The 19,490-nt window shown below is 43.3% G+C and overlaps 1 protein-coding gene across 1 annotated transcript; it reads left to right on the plus strand.

Moving 5' to 3' along the window:
• Positions 1-24: 24 nt before the first annotated feature.
• Positions 25-16,521, plus strand: LOC147606307 (uncharacterized). Its single transcript, XM_086792164.1, has 4 exons — positions 25-238; positions 326-379; positions 15,546-15,683; positions 15,897-16,521. Exons 1-4 carry the CDS (start codon positions 38-40, stop codon positions 16,020-16,022), a joined length of 519 nt encoding a protein of 172 aa, XP_086648290.1. The 5' UTR covers positions 25-37; the 3' UTR covers positions 16,023-16,521.
• The last annotated feature ends 2,969 nt before the right edge of the window (positions 16,522-19,490 follow it).

Consider the following 19,490-nt stretch of genomic DNA (forward strand, 5'->3'; position numbering starts at 1 on the left):
CCATATATATATATATATATATTTGCCTTTTGCATAGATGCATGCGATGGAGGTAACAACAACAGACGAGACTTTAGGCCTGGCGGTGAGCGAGACAGAAAGCGTTTCAGGCCGTGGTGTTAGGTTTGTCAAGGGCTACGCGAGCGACACGGAAAGCGCATGGAATCGTGATCTGCAAGGTGGCTTCTCGTGCCAACGACGCTCTGGTGCCTTGACGACCTCCAACGTTGGATTTAAGGTGAAGAAAGTTTTATGACCAGAACCATGTGGTTGATTTTGGGGCCAGTGATTAATTTGATTTCTTACTCGGATTTTGTTTATGCAGTTACTTCAAAAATCTGGATGGAAAGAAGGATCGGGCTTGGGTGTATCTGAGCAGGTGAAGCTTGATCGTTCAACTTCTTTTTTCACCCTTTGTATTATTAGTAGGAATAATGATTGGCTCTGCTACCATACAGACTGTAATTGCATTGTGTAAGTTATATGCAATCTGGTTTGGGGCTTGGTTTGTTACTGGGACCTCTTAGTCTATTTGACAAGGGTAAGTGCATGTAAGATGCTGTTGCTCTTACTGTCAAAATATCACATTCCTATCATTTTAGTGGTTGTTAGCAGTAACATATCGGATGGGATGTGGATCTAGGTTTCAAAGCTACTTAACAGGTAGGCTATCTTTGAGGTTTTTGGCTTGGGGTAGCAGAGATGGCTGTAGTGTCTGTTGGCCTTCGAGGTAGCCCACAACATTCTGGGCATAGGTCTCTATTGTTTGCCTTGGGAGGGTAGCCCATGACATTCTGGAAATAGGTCTCTATTGTTGGGATATACATGGTTCAAACCTAGGCTTTGGGTTTTGATGCACTGAATAACTTTGTGTGTTAGGACAGGAGGATCTGAGGGTTGAGATCAAAATGATGTAGCAAGTTTTTAGATGTCCTTAACGAGAAGAGCACTGATGAGGTTGTAGACCTACGAGCTAGTTTCAGCAAATCTTAGCCCGGATCATAAACTAGAATTGATCAAACCCCACACATAATGTACTACACATCAATCCCTTTACCACATTAATAGCCATTTAATGGGAATCTCAATAATGCAGCATACACATCTCATACCAAATAGCCCACAGAGCTCTGGTGTAAAATCCATAGATAAGCATAAGCTACTCAACTTCTTTGCTACATGTTTTGCACTATTACATGCATAGTGTGCATTTAGGAGATAATCATTGCAATTTGACTGTCTCCTTGACATAAGCTTGAAACATATCTTCAAGTGTGTAATTAACCCTCTCCGTTTGACCCCCAGATTGAGGATGACTGCCGAACTCATGTTCAGCTGTTTACCTTGAAGACCTCTTGCTAGAAGTGACTCTTAAACTTACCATCACAATTATTGCCAATGCTTTCTGGCAAACCATATAAATTGACTACGTTGCAGAAAATTGAGCTAGTTTTGGAGTCATCGTGCTTTTTGTTGGAATGAACCTTGCTAGCTTAGTTATGCAATCTACTTACATCCAAAATGGCATCATTCCTTCTGCTAGTTCTAGGTAGCCCAACAATGAAATCTTTAGTGATCCTTTTCCATTTCTTTTTGGGAATATATGAAGGATGTATTACCATGCCTTGCTCTCTGCGGAGCTAGATTCTCCCTTGCGTGAGGAGGTCAAGAGGTGGGTTGAGCTTGCGGGTGACTCGATGGAGAAGGGTTATTTCATCCATTGTTGGGGCAAAATGGAGGAGATTGGCAAAGGATTGATGATACGCTCTACGGTCTTCCCATCCTGGGTCAACTCCAAGAACTCATTCATCTTATTCTCCTAGAATCTTGGAGGACAAAACCTCTGTTGGAGATACTGCTTCATGTCATTCCAACGTAGTTGATTTTGATTTAGATCATTGGATTCACAAAAGTTCCTCCATCTTGTTCGAGCAACTCCAATGACCTTTAAACGAGCGAGAGCCATCTTGGTTCTCTCGTTATAGCCAGCCACGTCGAAGTACTTGTCCATGGAGTCAATCCAAGTCTCCTATCTCTCCCAAGTTCTTCCCTTCACCTTTGAAGGGGCCTGTTGGGCCTTATGGAGTGTCTCCTTGACATCGTCATCGAGGGTCTCCAATGAAGGTCCGGCACTTTGCTGATCAGGATGAGCATGACTCATGATTCCTGGATTTAGACAAAGAAGAAATCGTCACGTAACGTTCCTTTTACATGAGATTAATTTGAAAGTAATTTGGATGTATATCATCTTCACGTTCTTATCGTTATTTATATACTCAATTTTGCATTAATAAAGCAAGTGAAACATCTTTATTAAGTTTCAGGGTTTTATTACACTGGTTGAGATTTAATCAAACAATGGTAGTGTGCCTACACTACAAATTTTTCACATGGGAGATACAATGTAAGATTATGGTATCTAGAAAGATATTCATCTAGGAGATAAGGATTTTGGCTACAAATCCTATATTCTTCTACTAATTCTGACCTTTCCATAATTATTGACAAACAAAGATTTGAAACATAATATGGCCGGAAATCCAAGTCTATTTCCACAATAAATTTCCTTTTATCCTCGATCCATTGGCGTCGCCACGTGAAGAGGTGTTGATAAGGTTGGTTGAAATAATTCACCTTGTATTCCAAATACCTCCTCTTAGATATCCTTCTATCCTTGGTCAAATGCTTAAAGGCCACATCTACTGCCTCTTGGGTGCCGACAAGAGCTTGGTTTTGTGGCATGTAATTTGGCTTGCCACCAATGTTAATTTCCTTACATTATTTCAGCATATTACAACACTTTTTATTAATTTTTCTTCGAGAGAAATTTTGTAAACATGTAATGGGATAAAGACAAATCTTTATTTGTTTCATTATTTCTTTTTTATGTACAAAGATAAGAGCATAAATGCTCAAAAGTTTAGTGACGGCTTCTCATAGAGCTACGGTATCTATGAGGAGCTATGTCATGATAAGAAACATAGCTGGTTGCACTGATCTGGATGGGAACTTGGAAGGTATGAAGAGCTTTAAACTTTTGGCACTACAATCGAAGGTTATGGGGATTAAGTCCATATAATACAAGTCCCTTCACAGTTCACCATCTCTAACTTTTGTAGGATCATGGCAAGTGCAATGTTCTCCCTTAAGTATTTTGATGTGCCATTGTAGGCATGAATCCAAAGTCCAAACCGCCATTAGTGTCTTCTCTCCACTGCAATTGGGAAGAAGAGGTTTTCTAAATGCTTTGTAGTCTTCACGTGATTGTCAAGCTCTTGGAAGGTGAGGTAGTCGAAGGAAAAATCTATCATATCTTCTTTTGCCTAGAGTCTTGGAACTTTGGATAGATATGGTCTGGTCATGGCAGGTTAGTCTGGTAAGAAGCAAAAACCCATTAGATTTTCTCTCATGATTACTAAGCCTTCGTTTTGATACCATATGCGAGACGCCTACCCCTCAAAACACCTATTCTACTCACTTGGGGCCTCCCCTACATTGACTGGACGACGAAGGGCTATTCCAGCAGCTCCCTAAGGCTCAATTGGAAAACTGTTCTCACCGAGAAAAGTAGGCGATTCCTCCACTCTAGCCACACACTTAAGCCAAAGAGCCCCTTAATCTTGGTGTCATGTGCACAGTGTGTATCTACCGTGTGCTACACGCACAGAAGACTAGCTTCGAGGTTGGGGAAGCTTGGAGCTAGGCAGGCTGATTGACGAGCTGAGTTAGGGATAGACTAATGGGCGGGCACCCAAATATGGACGAGCGGGTGCCCAAGTGTGGACGCCCTATGACCGGCCAAGAGCCTATAAAAGGGTAGCCAAGGTTAGTCATATAGAGTCTCGCGTAGAGGCTAAAATAGGACACCAAATAGGAAGCCAGCAAGTAGGGGATGATTACTAACACCCATTCTGTTCCTACCCTGTCTCTGAACACCGTCTTGGTCTTCATTCATGAGAAATGAGTATTGCACTCTCACTCCACCCCTTGGAGGATCATCCTCCCTTGGAACTGTTGCCCGAAAGCCTTTCCTGGCTCACAGGACTGCCATCCCCTTTGGGCTTTGTGGAACACCACCAACCAATCTCTTGGGAGCTCTTCCTTGTCTTGTGTTCCTTGCCTTGGGCCTCTTACCTGTGCACTTTCCTGTACCTTGGACCTATACACCTTCATATGGGACTGAATCAGTGTTTAGCCTTGCTAAGCTTGATGCTCTGATACCAATGTTACATGTGGAACCTCTGAGATGCTTCTTTCCGCCCTAAACACCATCTAGAACATGCTGATGCAAAAACGCAAAGTGAAGAGAGAGTAGAGAGAGAGAGATAGCTGGAAATTTAGTATTTCATATGGTACAAAAAGGTACATAATCCCTTGCAACCATGAGTTGCCTTTTGGAAAAGGTAGAAAACCCAAGCATATTCCACCCACATAGACAAGTTTTCTGACCTCTCGACGGATCTCACCGATTTGCTAAAGGGTGTCAAGACAAGAAGGCAACGGATTTGAATGACTCCACGAGCGTTGGAGGCAGCTCGTCGGCCAGCTCCTAGACAAATAAATCTCATAAATGCTGTAGCTGACAGGAATATTCCTTGGCCGACAGCCCCTGTGTCCTTCCACACAAGATGCTCCACAATGTATGCTCCAAAAATTTGGTTCTGTTGTGATCTTTTCTTGTTTATCTTGTTTCCTCCTTAGGGTTAGCCTTTGAGATAAGCATGTACATGTGTGTGCACATGACAGTGTGTTTGTACAAGTCATCACATAACAAGATATATACAACTTCATGGGAAGATACTTTAGGTGTCATGTGCACACCTGTGCCATGGCATTAGGGCATTAGCAAGGTTTCATACAAGCAGTATGGGCACAGTTGGCAGCATGAACAACATCAAAGTGCTGTTTTTCCTCAGTCCTGGATATATAAACAAGCCGACAACCTTTTTGTTGGCCGACTTGCTCCCCGTAGGCATATATAAGCATTAGACATCACTTGCACACATCATCTATTCTCTCATCATGTAGGTAGTAGAAGTGCATCAGCCACCAAAAGATCAAGACATGGGCGTTAGTGTCATCCATGCACGATGCAGTAAGGGTGGGTGGGACATGGGCATGAAGAATATCTCAGAATCAGCCTAAAGCTCTGATACCAATGCCGCATGCGCAGAAGCCTTCTTTTGTGATCTAGCCTTAAGCTTGATTATGGAACACCTCTAGTGTAACATGTAGTGGAAGTATTCGTATTGGAGGATCCTGTCACACAAATGCTCACACCGTCTTCGTCCTGAGTTTCGCGAGTTTAGCAATCCACTTGAAGACTTCAAACTTTTAAGAGATTTGAGAGAGAGAGAGAGATGAGAATTGTACACCGTATGGGGTCCCGAATTACCCACTGAAGGGCCCCCTATCCCGTTACCGAGATAGTATTTGCTTTATTATCTCTGAAGAGACTGATGGTGTGACTGACGATAAGCCAAACGCAAGACCTCTGAAGAACAAGAGTTGGGCTGAACTGTACACTGCTGTAGAAGCACCAACGATGTCCAATCTTGAGCCTATGCACTTTTCCCAATGGAATGAGGGAGGGATGCAAAGCTGGTGCAACATTCACAGTAGTGGTTAACTGAAGAAGTAGTAGCCTCTTCAATAGCATCACACAGCGTAGAAACAGGCTCCTCCATAGAAGGCAAAGGGACCAGCAACACATCCTGGTTACTGGTAGACGAAGAAAGAATCGGAGGCGAAGCAATAGGAGACAAATCCCCTTCAGAAGCTGTGAGCAAAGATAGCCCACTGTCTTCCTCAAAAACATTACCAGAAATTCATCCTGGCAAGGAGAAGTATGTTGTTACAACCCTGTGTTTTTCCCTCTAGACAACGAGCAGGTGGGCATGGGCACGGGCATGAGATGGACAAGTGTGAACATGCATTAGTTAGATGTGAAAAGGAAACCCATGTTGGAGGCCAGCCCAAGTGTGAAAGGGAACAAAAAGGAACTTTAAAAGTTATAAGGTTTTTAAAACCTTTGATGATAAAAATAATAAAAATAATAATAATATTATTTTTGAGGCATGCGTTTTTGCTAAGTTGCTTTTAGCGTTTTTGGAGAAAAAGCACATCGCCTCTTTAAAAAGAGCGAAAGGTGGTGGATTGGAAGTGTGGCCATGGCGTGGCGCATGGTGGCGCTGTTGCATGGGTATTGCTGTCGGGTACAGTCGTCGCTGTCGTCGGGTACAGTCGTCGCTGTCGTCGGATACAGGTGCCGCCGCCGCCAAGTATTGCTGCCGCCACCGTCGTCGGGTACAGGTGCCGCCGCCACCGTCGGGTACAAAGCCGCTGTCGGGTACTGCCGCCGCCGCTGCCACCTCCAAGTACTGCCACCACCGCCGCTGGTGCTAATGTTGCTGTTGACGTACTGATGCCACTGTTGTGCCGCTGCCGCCGAGTGCCACCGCCGCTGGATGCTACCGCCGCTGTCGGGTGCTACTGTCGGAAGTTGCTGTTGCTGGGCGCTGACAAGGTGCTGAAGCACATGGCCTACAGCAAGGCACTGCTGCACGTGGGCAACTAGGCAAGTGATTAGGTGGTTGAGCATGGGTTGCTACCAAGTAAAAAGCGACTAGGCGACTACATCTATGGGCAACCAGCAAGGGGCAGCCAGGCAAGCGTCAAGCAGGAATTTCTATGCAAATAGTTGGGTAGCCAGACGAGTGTCAGACGGGAGGCTCTCTATGCCAGGTGGCTGCATGTGTGGAAGCAGTCAACGTGGGTCTCTCTCTCTCTCTCTCTTTTGGAAGAAGGTGAGTTGAAGGAGGTACCGAGGGGCTAACAGCCAAGGGGTCTCTCTCTCTCTTCACAAGCAGGTTTTTGATTACGAGATTAGGATACAGAGGATCAGGCTACATATGCACAGGATGATGTTCTTGGAAGAGATGTGTGTTGCTCTTTGACTTGGACTTATGTGTATTCAGGGATTGCTTGACACGTCCTCTATCTTTCTCTCTATTGGTTTTGGCAACCGTGATATGAGGATTTATCTGTCATGGAAACGGGACATTGGTCTTTCCTGAAGAAACAGGACTTTGGTATTGAGGAAACAGGCCTATAGTTTATGGATACAGGTCTATGGTTTATCAGATACATGTCTTTGGTTTCATGTGGAAAGCATGTCTCTGGATTTATGTGAACAGGTTATAGTTTTCTCGAGGTTACATGTAGGCTGTGACTATAGGAAGGACATATGGTTTGGTACAGCCTTACTGCTGTCTAGGAAAGGGTTGTGGGAATCCATGGTTGAGATGGAGAAGACCTTTTCAAGCAGGGAGGACCGAGGTGTTGTACAGGTGTGCCTTCCCTATTTGCTGTACTAAGCGAGAGATCTTATTTGGAAAGTCCTGGGTGAAAAGCTAAAAGGGATCCTATTGATAAAGGAATCTACAAGTTGTACTTTGTACTCATATTTGATCAAATAAAGAAATACCGCAAGGGGCGCCACTGCGTTTTGGGGCCAATCGGTGTCCTTGTATTATTTGCAGAAGCACTCTAGCTCCCCCTGTTTGTTTCCTTTTCAAGATCCCCATGGGTGATGAAGTGTTTTGTGTGCGAGTGTTTATTTCACCGCCTGTCAGATTTCTGAAGGCCGGTTTCATATGTACAGAAACTGAAGACAAGGCAACAGGAGAAACAAACTCCTCAAATGCAATGAGCAAAACTGGCCCACTATCCTTTGCTGCAGGAACATCTCCAAAAGAAGTATCCATAAGATCACTGGCTGCACAGCACCCAGAAGCAGAAAGCATCTGCCGATCTCACTGGCATCACCATACAGGTCACAAAGCAACTGCCACCTATAGAAAGTAGAAGCATCATCAGGAGTATAGATGAAGTGTCGAAGAATTGAATCCTGACAATTCAGGAGGAGAAAGCCATAGATCTGTCCGTCCGTCTTCCTCCACCGACACACATCCTCCGCAGAGGCAAGGTCCGAAAAGCACTGATTCTTGTATGAGAAAAACTCCATCAAACCATACTCGCTGAGAATAGAAGTAACCTGCAACTTCCATGACTGAAAGTTACCACCATCCGACTTGTCTACCTCATCAAGGAAATAACAAGAGAGTGGTACGGGAGCCAAATCTGAAGTTGTCATCATTGATCCAATCAATAGAACCAACCCTCATAAGATAAAAACTGTCCAAATCAGAAAACACTGATATAGGGTCTTTCCTCCCACCAAAACGCAGCCCTAAGAGGCCGGACAACACCCGAGAATATGCTGTAAGAGGGTGCAAGAGGGAAAGGCAACAACAAGGACAGTAGCTTGGGCTCTCCTCATGAAAAAGCGCACAAACTCTGAAGTAGAAGTGTCCTCCACAGGTACCAAGAGTGCCACCAAAGCCTGCAACACCAAAGACCCCCTCTACAAAGGAGCAAACCCATGGGAGAGGAAAACCGCAGCAAAGGAAGCTGCTGTCCTGAAGAAAACAGGCCACCTATGTCCCAAACTCCGCGTGGAAGAGAAGAAAACTGGTCAAACAGTACCAGAAGGCTGTGTTGATGAAGCCAAACTGAAGGGCGCAGCAACCAGCAGGTTCAGTCCAGAAAACGCAGCATGAAAGAGCTGCAGATCTGAAGGAAAACGCAGAGAAGGAGGTGCTGAAAACAGAGCTGAATCTAGGGCAGCAAAGAGGTTGCTAAACCGGGAGCTCTGATACCATGAAAGAGTGCACATAGCGGAAGCAGAGTGGCACTAGAATGTGCTGAACAAAGAGTGCAAGAGAGAGAGAGAGATATGGAGCAAACTATGCTGAGTATACTGAAGCAAAACAGTCCCAAGCAAGAGACAGAGATAGTCTCATAAGTGAGGGAGCAAAATATGTACAAGACTGAATGAATGATAAGAGGCTAGCATTCACTATTTATAGTGAGGGAATGCTGGCCGACTGGAGCTGATAAACAGGCCGACTGGAGCTACTGGACATGGCCGATTGGAAAATGCCAGAAAGGTTGGGAAAAATCCCAGAAAAATAGTAAAAAAAGGGGTGGCCAGCCCACAATCAAGGGCCATACAAATGGGACCACAAGGATACCAGAAATGGGCAGAAACTGGGGATGAATGTGCTAACACTTTCTTCATTTCTCGTACCTGCTATGGATGTTAATGAATTAAGTGTGTTTGAAAGCAAAGAATTAAAGAACTTACTCGACTCGTTTCACAATGTATTTCCTAAGGAGTTGCCATCGGGTTTACCACCCGAAAGGACAGTGGATCATCGTATTGAACTAGTCCCTGGTGCTCAACCTGTTAGCATTCCGCCTTACAGGATGAGCCAGGCTGAGAAAGATGAGCTAGATAAATAACTCACAGACTATTTGAGGATGAGAGATCCGTCCAAGTAAATCACCTTGGGGTGCGCCTGTGCTACTTCGGTGAAAGAAGGATAACACCTGGCAAATGTGCGTAGATTACAAGAGATTGAATAAAGTGACAATCAAGAACCGCTATCCTCTTCCTAGATCAGATGACCTGATAGATCGTTTAGTAGGAGCGGAGTATTTCACGAAAATCAATTTACATATTGGGTACCACTAGATACGTATTCATGAAAGGCATCATAGTTGTTACGAGGCGCGTCTCTAATAGTTCGAGGCGTACGACTGCCTCATCAAGGTGTACACTAATTTTTTTTTAATTTTTGCTGGTTTGAGTCTTTAGACGGGGGCTTTAAGGGCCGAAGGCAACCCCTCTCTCACACACTTTCTCTCCCTCCCTCAAGCCTTCTCAAGACCCAAAGTTCAAAATTCAAAGTTCAAAGTTCAAACACACTAGGATGATGATGTTTTTTATACCCACTTTTGGACCTCTCTATACTCTACCGGTTCATTTCAGTTCATTTCATTTTACTTTGTACGCTTGAATCTTGATGATGTATCCAGATGATGAGGATGGACTATTTTGGTCTCATAGGTCATTTTGGCCTTTTGCAGGCGTTTAATACAGCTTTCTTTCTTTCACACACACACTCTCTCTCCCTCTCTCATATACACCCTCTCTCTCCCTCCCTCAAGGCTCATACATACACACTCTAGTCTCTCTCTCTCAACTTTCAATATATATATATATATATATATATATATATATAAAACAGACGTCTCTAACACGCCTCTAACGTCTCTAAAAAATACGAGTCTTTCGAGGTGCGTACCATACCCGCCTTGTACCAAACGCCTCTGATGCCTTAACAACCTTAAAAGGGAACCGCCTTTCGGACTAGGATGGCCATTACGAGTTTCTCGTATTACCTTTTGGGTTGACCAATTCTCCAGTCACTTTCTAGTAAATGATGAAACCCTCTCCAGTAAACGATCTTTTTCGCGAACATTTGGGGAAGTTCGTGGTGGTATTCTTGGATGATATTTTAGTATATACAGTCGTACTCTCGAGAATCATGTTCGACACCTCACGCTTGTTTTAAGACAGAATCAACTGCATGCTAAATTTAGTAAATGTGAGTTTTTCATGACAGAAATCATTTACTTGGAACACAAGATCACAAGAGACAGGTTGAGCATTGACTATGACCGTGTGCAGAAGGTTTTGGCTTGGCCGATACTGCAAACAGTGAGACACCTTCGTTTTTTTCTTTTTCGGTTTTGTTGTTTTTCTTCGGAAATCTGTGCGGGAGTACTCTCAGCTCTCACTATCGATGACTGACTTGTTGAAAGGTCGTGGACACAAGTCGAATCAGCCTATCACTTGGAATAACGATTTGGATACGGCCTTCAGACTTTTGAAAGATAAAGTCAAGGAAGCACCTACCTTAGCACTACTCGATCCTAGTCGGCCTTGTGTTCTTGAGACCGACACGAGTGACTATGTGATCGGGGCTGCTCTATTCCAAGATAGTAGACCTGTTGCTTTCGAGAGTCGAAAGCGGGATGACACTCAATCTCGTTGGCCAACCCTTGAGAAGGAGATTTATGCTGTCATTTACGCTCTCAAGGTTTGGAGGCATTATTTATACGACTCCAAGTTTGTGGTATTGATTGATCATCAGTCAATCAAGTACGTGTTTGAGAGGGCGAAAAGCTAGATGGGCAGAGTTAATGCAAGATTTTGATTTAGAGATATGCTATTGCAAGGGATCCATGAATAGTGTAGCAAATGCGCTTAGTCAGATCATCAAAGAGGTGAATACTTTGTCATTCATCGAGATTTCCATTGACTTATTTTCTATTGATAGAGTGCTTGCATGGGATCAGCCTGAGACATCTCTCGCAGCTATTCCAGCATCTCAGAGGTTAGTGATCTATGATGTTGAGAGCATGAAGGTGTCCCAAGTTGCAAGCTCAAGGTCCTTGCCAACACCTAAGAGAAGTTCTCTTCCTCTATTCAAGCGAGGAGATAAGAGAGCAGCCATGCAAAAGGCAGCTATGAAGGAGGCAATGTGCATTATCTTTTCATATCACTCGGACTCCTCGATGAAAGTCAGATATGTGTGCCATCTCTCGCATTGGGTGTGAGTAGGAGGGTCTGAACTAGACATTGCGCACCAAGGAGCTTTGCTATGAGAAGGAAGCTTTGACAAGAGAGCTGGAGCCTTTGAAGGCAACATGGGAGAAGTATGGATGTACCTTGCTTTGCGATGGATGGTCAGATGTGAGAAAGAGGAATGTATATAGCATTTTGGTTTCTTCTTGCAAAGGAACCATGTTGCCGTATATGCATCAGTTGCAAGGACTGGTTACAGGTGCATTTATATGGTCTCACTTACGCCAGGCAATCAATGAAATAGGTGCAACCAACATCGTGGAGGTCATTACAGATAATGGGTCAAACTGTGGCCATGGGGAGGATGCTTGAGGAGGAGTTCTCCACAATAGTTTGGACACCTTGTGCCACGCATAGCTTGGACCTCATGATTGAGGATGTGGAGAAGCTACCTTGGGTGTCTCATATTTTCTCTGCGGCATCAAGCATGGTCAATTTGTGTGCAAGAGACCCAAGGTTTTGAGCATGTACAGGGCAAAAAGTGACCTTGAGCTTCTAAAGCCTTCGAAGACAAGGTTTGCGTAAATGTTTATAGTATTGGAGAGGCTTATTAGAGTACGACATGGCTTGCTATGTTCAGTTGTTTGCTGTGAGTGGCAACAATGGGAGGATAAGAATGATCCTAAGGCATTGGCTTTCTGTCGCATGGTCATGAGAGATGCTTGGTGGGAGGATGCAACAAGCCTAGTAAAGACGATGAACCCCATGTACAACGTTTTCCGATTGACAGACATGGAGGGGAGCACTATTGGCCTTCTTTATGAATTCATGGACAAAATAGGAGAAGCTCTTGACTTATGTTCTGCATTGTCTGCAGCCAGGTACTCGTTCTTAGCAATTGCCCATGGCTAAAGAATATTTATAACTTTATGTTTTCGTTCTCTCTAAACTTTGTTACTCTTGGATTTTCTTATAAAGAGTCCAGGATCTGAAAGGCATATGGAACCAACATTGGGATTGGTTTCATAGGCCCATCCATGCCGTTGCCTATATCCTTCATCCTCTATGGAGGAGTGAGGAGCAATATGTGAACAAAGAATTAGAAGATGGATGGACAGCCTACATGAGCAGGCTTGTGGGAGATGACGATGATCTGCTCTTGAAGCCGGAGGATGAACATTTTCTATTCCGCAACCGAAGCGGTGTTTTTGGGTTGCGCACTGCAGAGAGAGAGGAGACTCAGTTGCAGCCAGTTTCTTGGTGGGAGAAATACGGCATCGAGGCACCTGACTTGGTAAGACTCGAGACTCGGGACTCGGGATTTAGCCCCAATAGTTTGTTATTAGAAATTTAAAGCATGTTCCAGCATTGAGGATGTCTATCTTGTTTTCCTTCAGAGACGGATAGCTATGCAAGTTCTCTCTTAGGATTGCAGCTCCGGGCCTTGTGAGAGAAATTGGACTACATGGGCCTTACTCCATACCAAGAAGAGAAACAGACTGTCCACAACACAATTGGAGAGGTTAGTCTTTTGCCACTGCAGTGCCAACCAGGCGTTATGTCCACATGACCCTTGGCGTGGGGTTGTAACAATATATAACCAATTAAAAAGACAAATGGCCAATGGCTGAAAATCAAAATATAATGATCAAATACCCTTGCCTTCAAGATTTCTTTGTGGTGGAAGCCTTCAAAACAGTCCCCAACAGTTGGTATACTTTATGGGCAGCCTTGCAAAGAGAGAAAGAGAGCAACCAACATTAGGGCAGCCTGTACGACGGTAGAGAACCATGACCTTGGAGTAGAGAACCACCATGAATAGAGAAGAGTAGCCAACATGGTAGAGGCTAGTTTGCAGCAACCAACATTCGGGCAGCCTGTACGACGGTAGAGAACCATAACCTTGGAGTAGAGAACCACCATGAATAGAGAAGAGTAGCCAACATGGTAGAGGGTAGTTTGTAGCAATAAAGCCTACTCAAATGATGAGAGGGGGCTCTAATATATAGATTTAGGGCTCATGAACTAGAATGGGAAGTAAAAGCTATAATGACAAGTGGAGAGCTGAGGTAACAAGTGTGAGGCCACTTGTCTCACTTTGATCCACAATCCTGTCACATGTCCAAATTGAAGAGATGGTTTCCACCCACAAACTTCATCTCTAAAAATTTCTCAACTCGTAGACATTCTGTTAAAGGTGCTTCAATAAGTCTCCCCATTTGCTTAGCGTACGGATATAATGATGTGAACGGAATCTCCATTGGGGGTTGTCCAAAAATAGTAACCCTCCTAGATTATAGCAGTGTGATCCTTGGTAGTCCACCTTTTTAGAAATGTAGGTGAGCACCATGTTTCAAAACTAAATCTCTCCCAAATCCTCAAGAGCTCTTCATATATGCTTTCCACTTAACACTTGCTCCAAAGCCCGTTTCTGTGCCATCTCGGGTGCCTAGAGAAAACTTCATGTGCTTGATCTTTTGTACTAGATCATCCCCCATTCCCAAAGCTTGTACTTTCCAAACATTTAGACGTCTTGGAGTCCATCAGATCCCTCTCATACTGGGAAATGTAGAGGTTGGTGACACAAGATCCATCTCCACCTAGGCAAGCACCATGTGATGGCTGACCACCTCTCTCGTCGACACACCAAGGTGTTCCATAAGTTGGTCTAGCCATCCAGACCCCAAAACCTTACAGTGTTAGGTGACCTTTGGTTATCCAATTTGCAGAAACCTCTACTTGCCAAGATTCAAACCTAGTCTCACCACGTGAGTATACTACGTCTTGTGTCTTCCAATTTGGCTTCTAGCAGAGTCTGTGTCAGACTATCTCATTACGACCACTGCTGAGTGTGCACAGTGCAGTGAGTGATTGTTACCGAGTAGCCTTGTAACAGTGATGAGAGGTTAATAGTTTCTAAGTATTGTGCATTTCCATTGTGTCTTGTGGTGTCTTGTTCAGGTGTCTGTACTGTTCATGGAATGAGAGAGCTTTAACTGTGTTCAACTGTGTGAGCTTCTTCCTTGCGACTCCCTAGGAAATAGTCCACGAATAGAAGTGCCTTCTTCCCAGTCAGGTCTGCTACAAGCTGCGAGCACTAAAGGTTGTTCAAAAGAAAATTTATGTGGGGAATAGTGTGGAACAAGATGGCAACCAGTAACTGACAACAGCTGAGAGATGTAAACAAAGTGGTGATGGGTGCTGCTATGGCTGGGTAGTGCGGTACTTTTTGGGGAGCAGAAACCAGCCATGAGATGGAGAGTGTGCGGTGCCTCCCTCTGATGAACCGATTTGAAGACTGGTTGCCTTTGTTTGAAAGCGGGTGGCCATGCAAACTCACTCACTTTCCACCATTGCATGAAGGTTAGGGGCCAGGGCCCTGCATGGGTTATCCATGCGATTAGGTGTGGTTTTGCACTTTGGGCACCCACACTTGGTAATGAGTGGGGCCCGCATCTCATGGGTTGTCCGCCCACTCATTAATGATTGTGCGGATCTACATCTAAATACAAGCCCTCAACGTGGCTCTTGAGCGTATCCCAAGTTTCTCTAAGCTCACGTATAATCATAATTCACGGGAAATATGTCCAGCTGGTGACAGATTTTAAGGGCTGTTTCGTCGTCTTCTCATTCTTTTTCAATGTACAACAGCAAGGGTTCCTTTAGTTAGATGCTTGAGATGCTACGTTTTTGACGGGAAGATGGATGGTAAAACAGTCACCAACTTGGCGCCTTGGAGATGCCAGCCCTCTACTATCTGGCCACATTTGGAACTGATTGCATTATTACAGTTTGGTCTGATGATTATATGTCTAGGGAGGTTCTTTGAATAACCTCCAATCTGTGCATACTATTGTTGAATTTCCTTTACTTTATTATTCTCTATACAATTTCCTACACATTCATGAGAGCTCATGTAAATTTGTAATGTCCTGTAGCTAATGGTGAATAAAGTATGAGAAATTTGAACAACTGAAACACCAGTACCTCCTTCAACACTGCTGTCTTAAAGTTCGTGTTCAAGAAGCTGATGTTTCTCCTCTTTCAGGGCAGGTTGGAACCCTTGGATGTGTTCGTGAAGAATGACAAGCGAGGGATAGGTGCTTATAAGGTAGCCAAGCAGAAAACAGATGCGGCCCCCAGGCAAGCATGCGAAAGTCACAGCAAACAAGAGTCTGAGGGCAATGTAAGTGTGGTCCCTACATGGATTACAGATTATAATCTATGTTCTAAATGTACACATTTTTATGGAAATATTTATGATATAGAGGAATATAATCTATGTTCTAAATGTACGCATTTTTATGGAAATATTCATGATATAGATGTAACATTTGTAGGTAGCTTGTCTTGTCAACTACACAGATGCGAATACTTATGTTTGAAGTTTTGTGATCAGGGCAAATCAGCCCAACAGAAAAATGCATCCAAAAGATTGAGGAAGGAACTTGCAAGGGAAAAGCAACTACAAGAGCTTACATTTCAACGTGATTTTTTCAGGGAATTTTGGCCAGATAATGTTTGACCTGGCCTTTTTTGTGCAAGTATCAGGCACATATTTGAACTACTGAAAATTACCATCTCATCTTGATGTCTCCAGAAAAATCTGGTGTGATAGAATTGTGTGGCCTGCCTTTGGTAAATATGGGTAAAGCTGCAAGCCGATGCATGTTGAAGGTGCTTGGAAGCTTTGATGGTAGCCATAGAAAGACCTGAGATTGAGGTTAAGAGAAATAAAAGGGACTTTTCAGCTCATGATATTTGTATGAAGGTTGTGCTCTTCTCCATTTTTTAGTAGGAAAATATCGGATGTCAGTGTACATTTGTCCCAGAGGAAAAACAATGCATCACTTCTATTGCATCGTCTTATGTTATACATGAACGCCTTGGGTCGCTGCTATTCTACAGCATGATCATCTGAAATTGAGAGCCTCTCTCTCTCTCTCTCTCTCTCTCTCTCTCTCTTTGTTCTCACAGGCCCATTGGGTCTTTAGTAGACGCTTCATATATCTTTCTTTCTTTCTCACCGATTGTATTGATGCACATGTAAATTTGGAGCCTGTTTGATTTGGAAAAAAAAAAGTTTGGTAGAAATCACCGGTCTATATTTACGCAACTCACACCCCCTGCATGGGCACACAACAGCAGTGTAGTGAGCAGGATTTGAACCCGCTTCAACTCACTGGGGCTCCTAACCTCTAACCACACCACAACCATGTTGGCTCCTATCCTCTAACCACTGCACTACAACCGTGTTGGCTCCACTTTGAAATTTCAACTTCCTCAAATTAGTTTTGCTTACATTTATTTGCGTTACAAATTTTATAGGAAGTGAACACACATTTTATCCCCGCAGTGTGTAATATTGGATTTTTTAATGCTCATGGAACTTTAACAAAGGTGCTTGTATCGTATTCCTTACCCGTTCACAGTCGTATATCTTGCGTCAATTAAATGGATATCACGTGCCCATTTATTTAATGCTAACCAAACGGGTGCCCACTTAATTAATGCTAGGATTTGAGTTTACGCGAACTCTCTGACAGCCTCCTCTCCAAATCATTTCCGCCCTCCACTCCGTCCCTTCATGCCCTCCCGCTTTGCTTGCAACTCTCGTTATTCATGTAGTGCTCCCCCTACGCAATTGCTGGAGAATACAAGTTGATGTAGGAATGCTTCGGGCAAAAAACTCCAACAAGCTATGATGATCACGAACGCGTGTGCATGTGTGAGAGAGAAGCTTGGTTGTGGCATAAAGGTGCAAAATTAAACATTGGGATGTGCTTACATGTTCAAATAAAAAATGAATCTTTGGAAAAGGGTTCGCGTTCAATTTAGAACTAGATAAACATAATGAAATTGAATGGTAATGTTATTTGTATTGTACATTCTTGTGTTGAACAGAGAATAGTAATGTTACTTGTATCACAACACAAAGATGGGCGGAATGTATTGCATGGGGAATCTAGATGAATTTCTTATGCTGTTGAACATTGATGTAGGCAGTGTAGGTGCTTCATGCAACAGCATTGTCGGGTTGAATGTGATGAAGAGGGATTCTCACGAAGAGAGAAGGGGGAGATAGAGATGAAAATTCAGTTTCAGAATGTGAGATGTATGATAACGTTCACATTTGTGTTGGGTCATTGCCTTCGGCCGTCTCTCTGACTGGCAGCTTGCGTGTGTATTGAAAGAATAAAGGAACGGTTGAAAACCCATTAATTAATTTCTGAAGTTATGAAAACTTTACAAAAATAATACATTGTAAAGTTTCATGTTTTGCATTTTTCATTAGTATGCACCGCCCCGATGAGTAAGGAGGGGATACAATATTTCTCTCTTCCAGTATGGGAAGTTATGAAGCTTCCTCACCTCACCCACTGCATAGACATAGAAGAAATTTTCTTTGCAGATACTCCTTGTGTCAGATATTTCAATCCAGTGCATGCACGGTCCGTTAGAGAAGATGAAGATGACGAAAGTGAAGATCATGATGGTGTACAGGAAACCACACTAAAGAGCTAGGGAGTCATGGGAATCCCATCATTATGTTGGCCTACCTATCCATTCTCTCTTAGTCTTTAACTTTGTGTGCATTAGGTACACTAACTAAATGTCTAAGGTAATAGCCCTTTCTGCTATATAGGAGTGCATACCCATGAGCCCTTTTTACTATATAGGAGTGCGTGTGCTGATGGCTAGGTTGGTGTGCGTAGATGGCTATGCGCTCCCAGCCAGCTTTCCTGTGCACCCATGTGGAGGCACGTCGTGCTTTCTCACAACCATGCGTTCGTGCCATATAAAAAAATCAACGCAAAACTCATCATCTATACACCCAATCTTTAATTCTCATTGCTTGTGCATGAATTTGATTTTTTTAAAACTTTTTTTAAAGCACAATGCATCATGTATTTCTTTTCCTTAAGGGAAAAACAAAAAAGTAAATGTTTAACAAAAAAAACAAAAAACAAAGCATGTTTTAGTTCTATAAATAGACCACTCTTCCTCACTTCTCCTCACAAATTGAGCTCTCCTTTATCCCTAATGGCTTAAACCAAAGCTTGTGGAGTATGTGTGTGTAAGAGCTATCTTGTGTAGAAGCTTTCAAGTACCCTTTTTCGATCCAAGCTTCTATGGAGAACATTGTGCCAGCATTGTAATTTATGGAAGTTCAAGTTCTTGGGGAGGTTCAAACCCATGATGAGCACAATGGGACCATCTTCTACATATACTATACTAAATTTTGCACAAACTTTGAGTGGATTGCAAGGAGGGGCAACCATAACAACATCAACCCTAGCTTTACCTTCCCTTGAGAAAATCTTCTCGTATATGAACCAAATTATATACTCAATTATGCAAATAAATCAAGAGCTTCAACAATTACGATTAGAATAATCTTATCATGTCAAGAGCTTACCTTAGCCTTGCCGAAGCCTACATCGTTGGGTCCTGCCTTGGAGCCACAAATGCAACTTCCCAATGTGGGTGTGCTAGCTCGTCCGTCATATCCTCACTCCGTTGTCACACTGGAATGCTCCTTTGCCAATGAGGGGAAAGGAGAGCTCTCTATGCCTAGATGGAGGCAAAAAGGAAAGTTCCTATGTGATGGTTCTTCTCACAATAGACTAGGAATGAAGGGGAAGCTAATGCAAGAAGACAACTTCCAATCAAACATGTCTAGCATGCATCCATCAAAAGAAACCAAGATTCAATGGCATACAAGAAATTAAGAAGAGGAAGAGGAGAGCTCACATGTAAATTATTGCAAAAGGAATGATTGTGTATTTCTTATTGTATAAAATGACTTGTATACAAATGACTAGTTTTCACACTAAGTTGTTCAAACTTAGAAATGGTACAGTCTCTATTACTAGTCTTTATCAAGAATGTACACTAAGTCCTTAGACTTTCCCTATTTGACATTGCTTTACATGTTCCAGTGCTACCTTACAAAGAATTAGTGCCCGTTCGGGTGAGTGAGATGGCAAAG

Source organism: Cibotium barometz, chromosome 57 (genome assembly GCF_041138505.1).
Source record: "Cibotium barometz isolate CiBa-2024 chromosome 57, ASM4113850v1, whole genome shotgun sequence".
NCBI classification, from domain to species: Eukaryota; Viridiplantae; Streptophyta; class Polypodiopsida; order Cyatheales; family Cibotiaceae; genus Cibotium; species Cibotium barometz.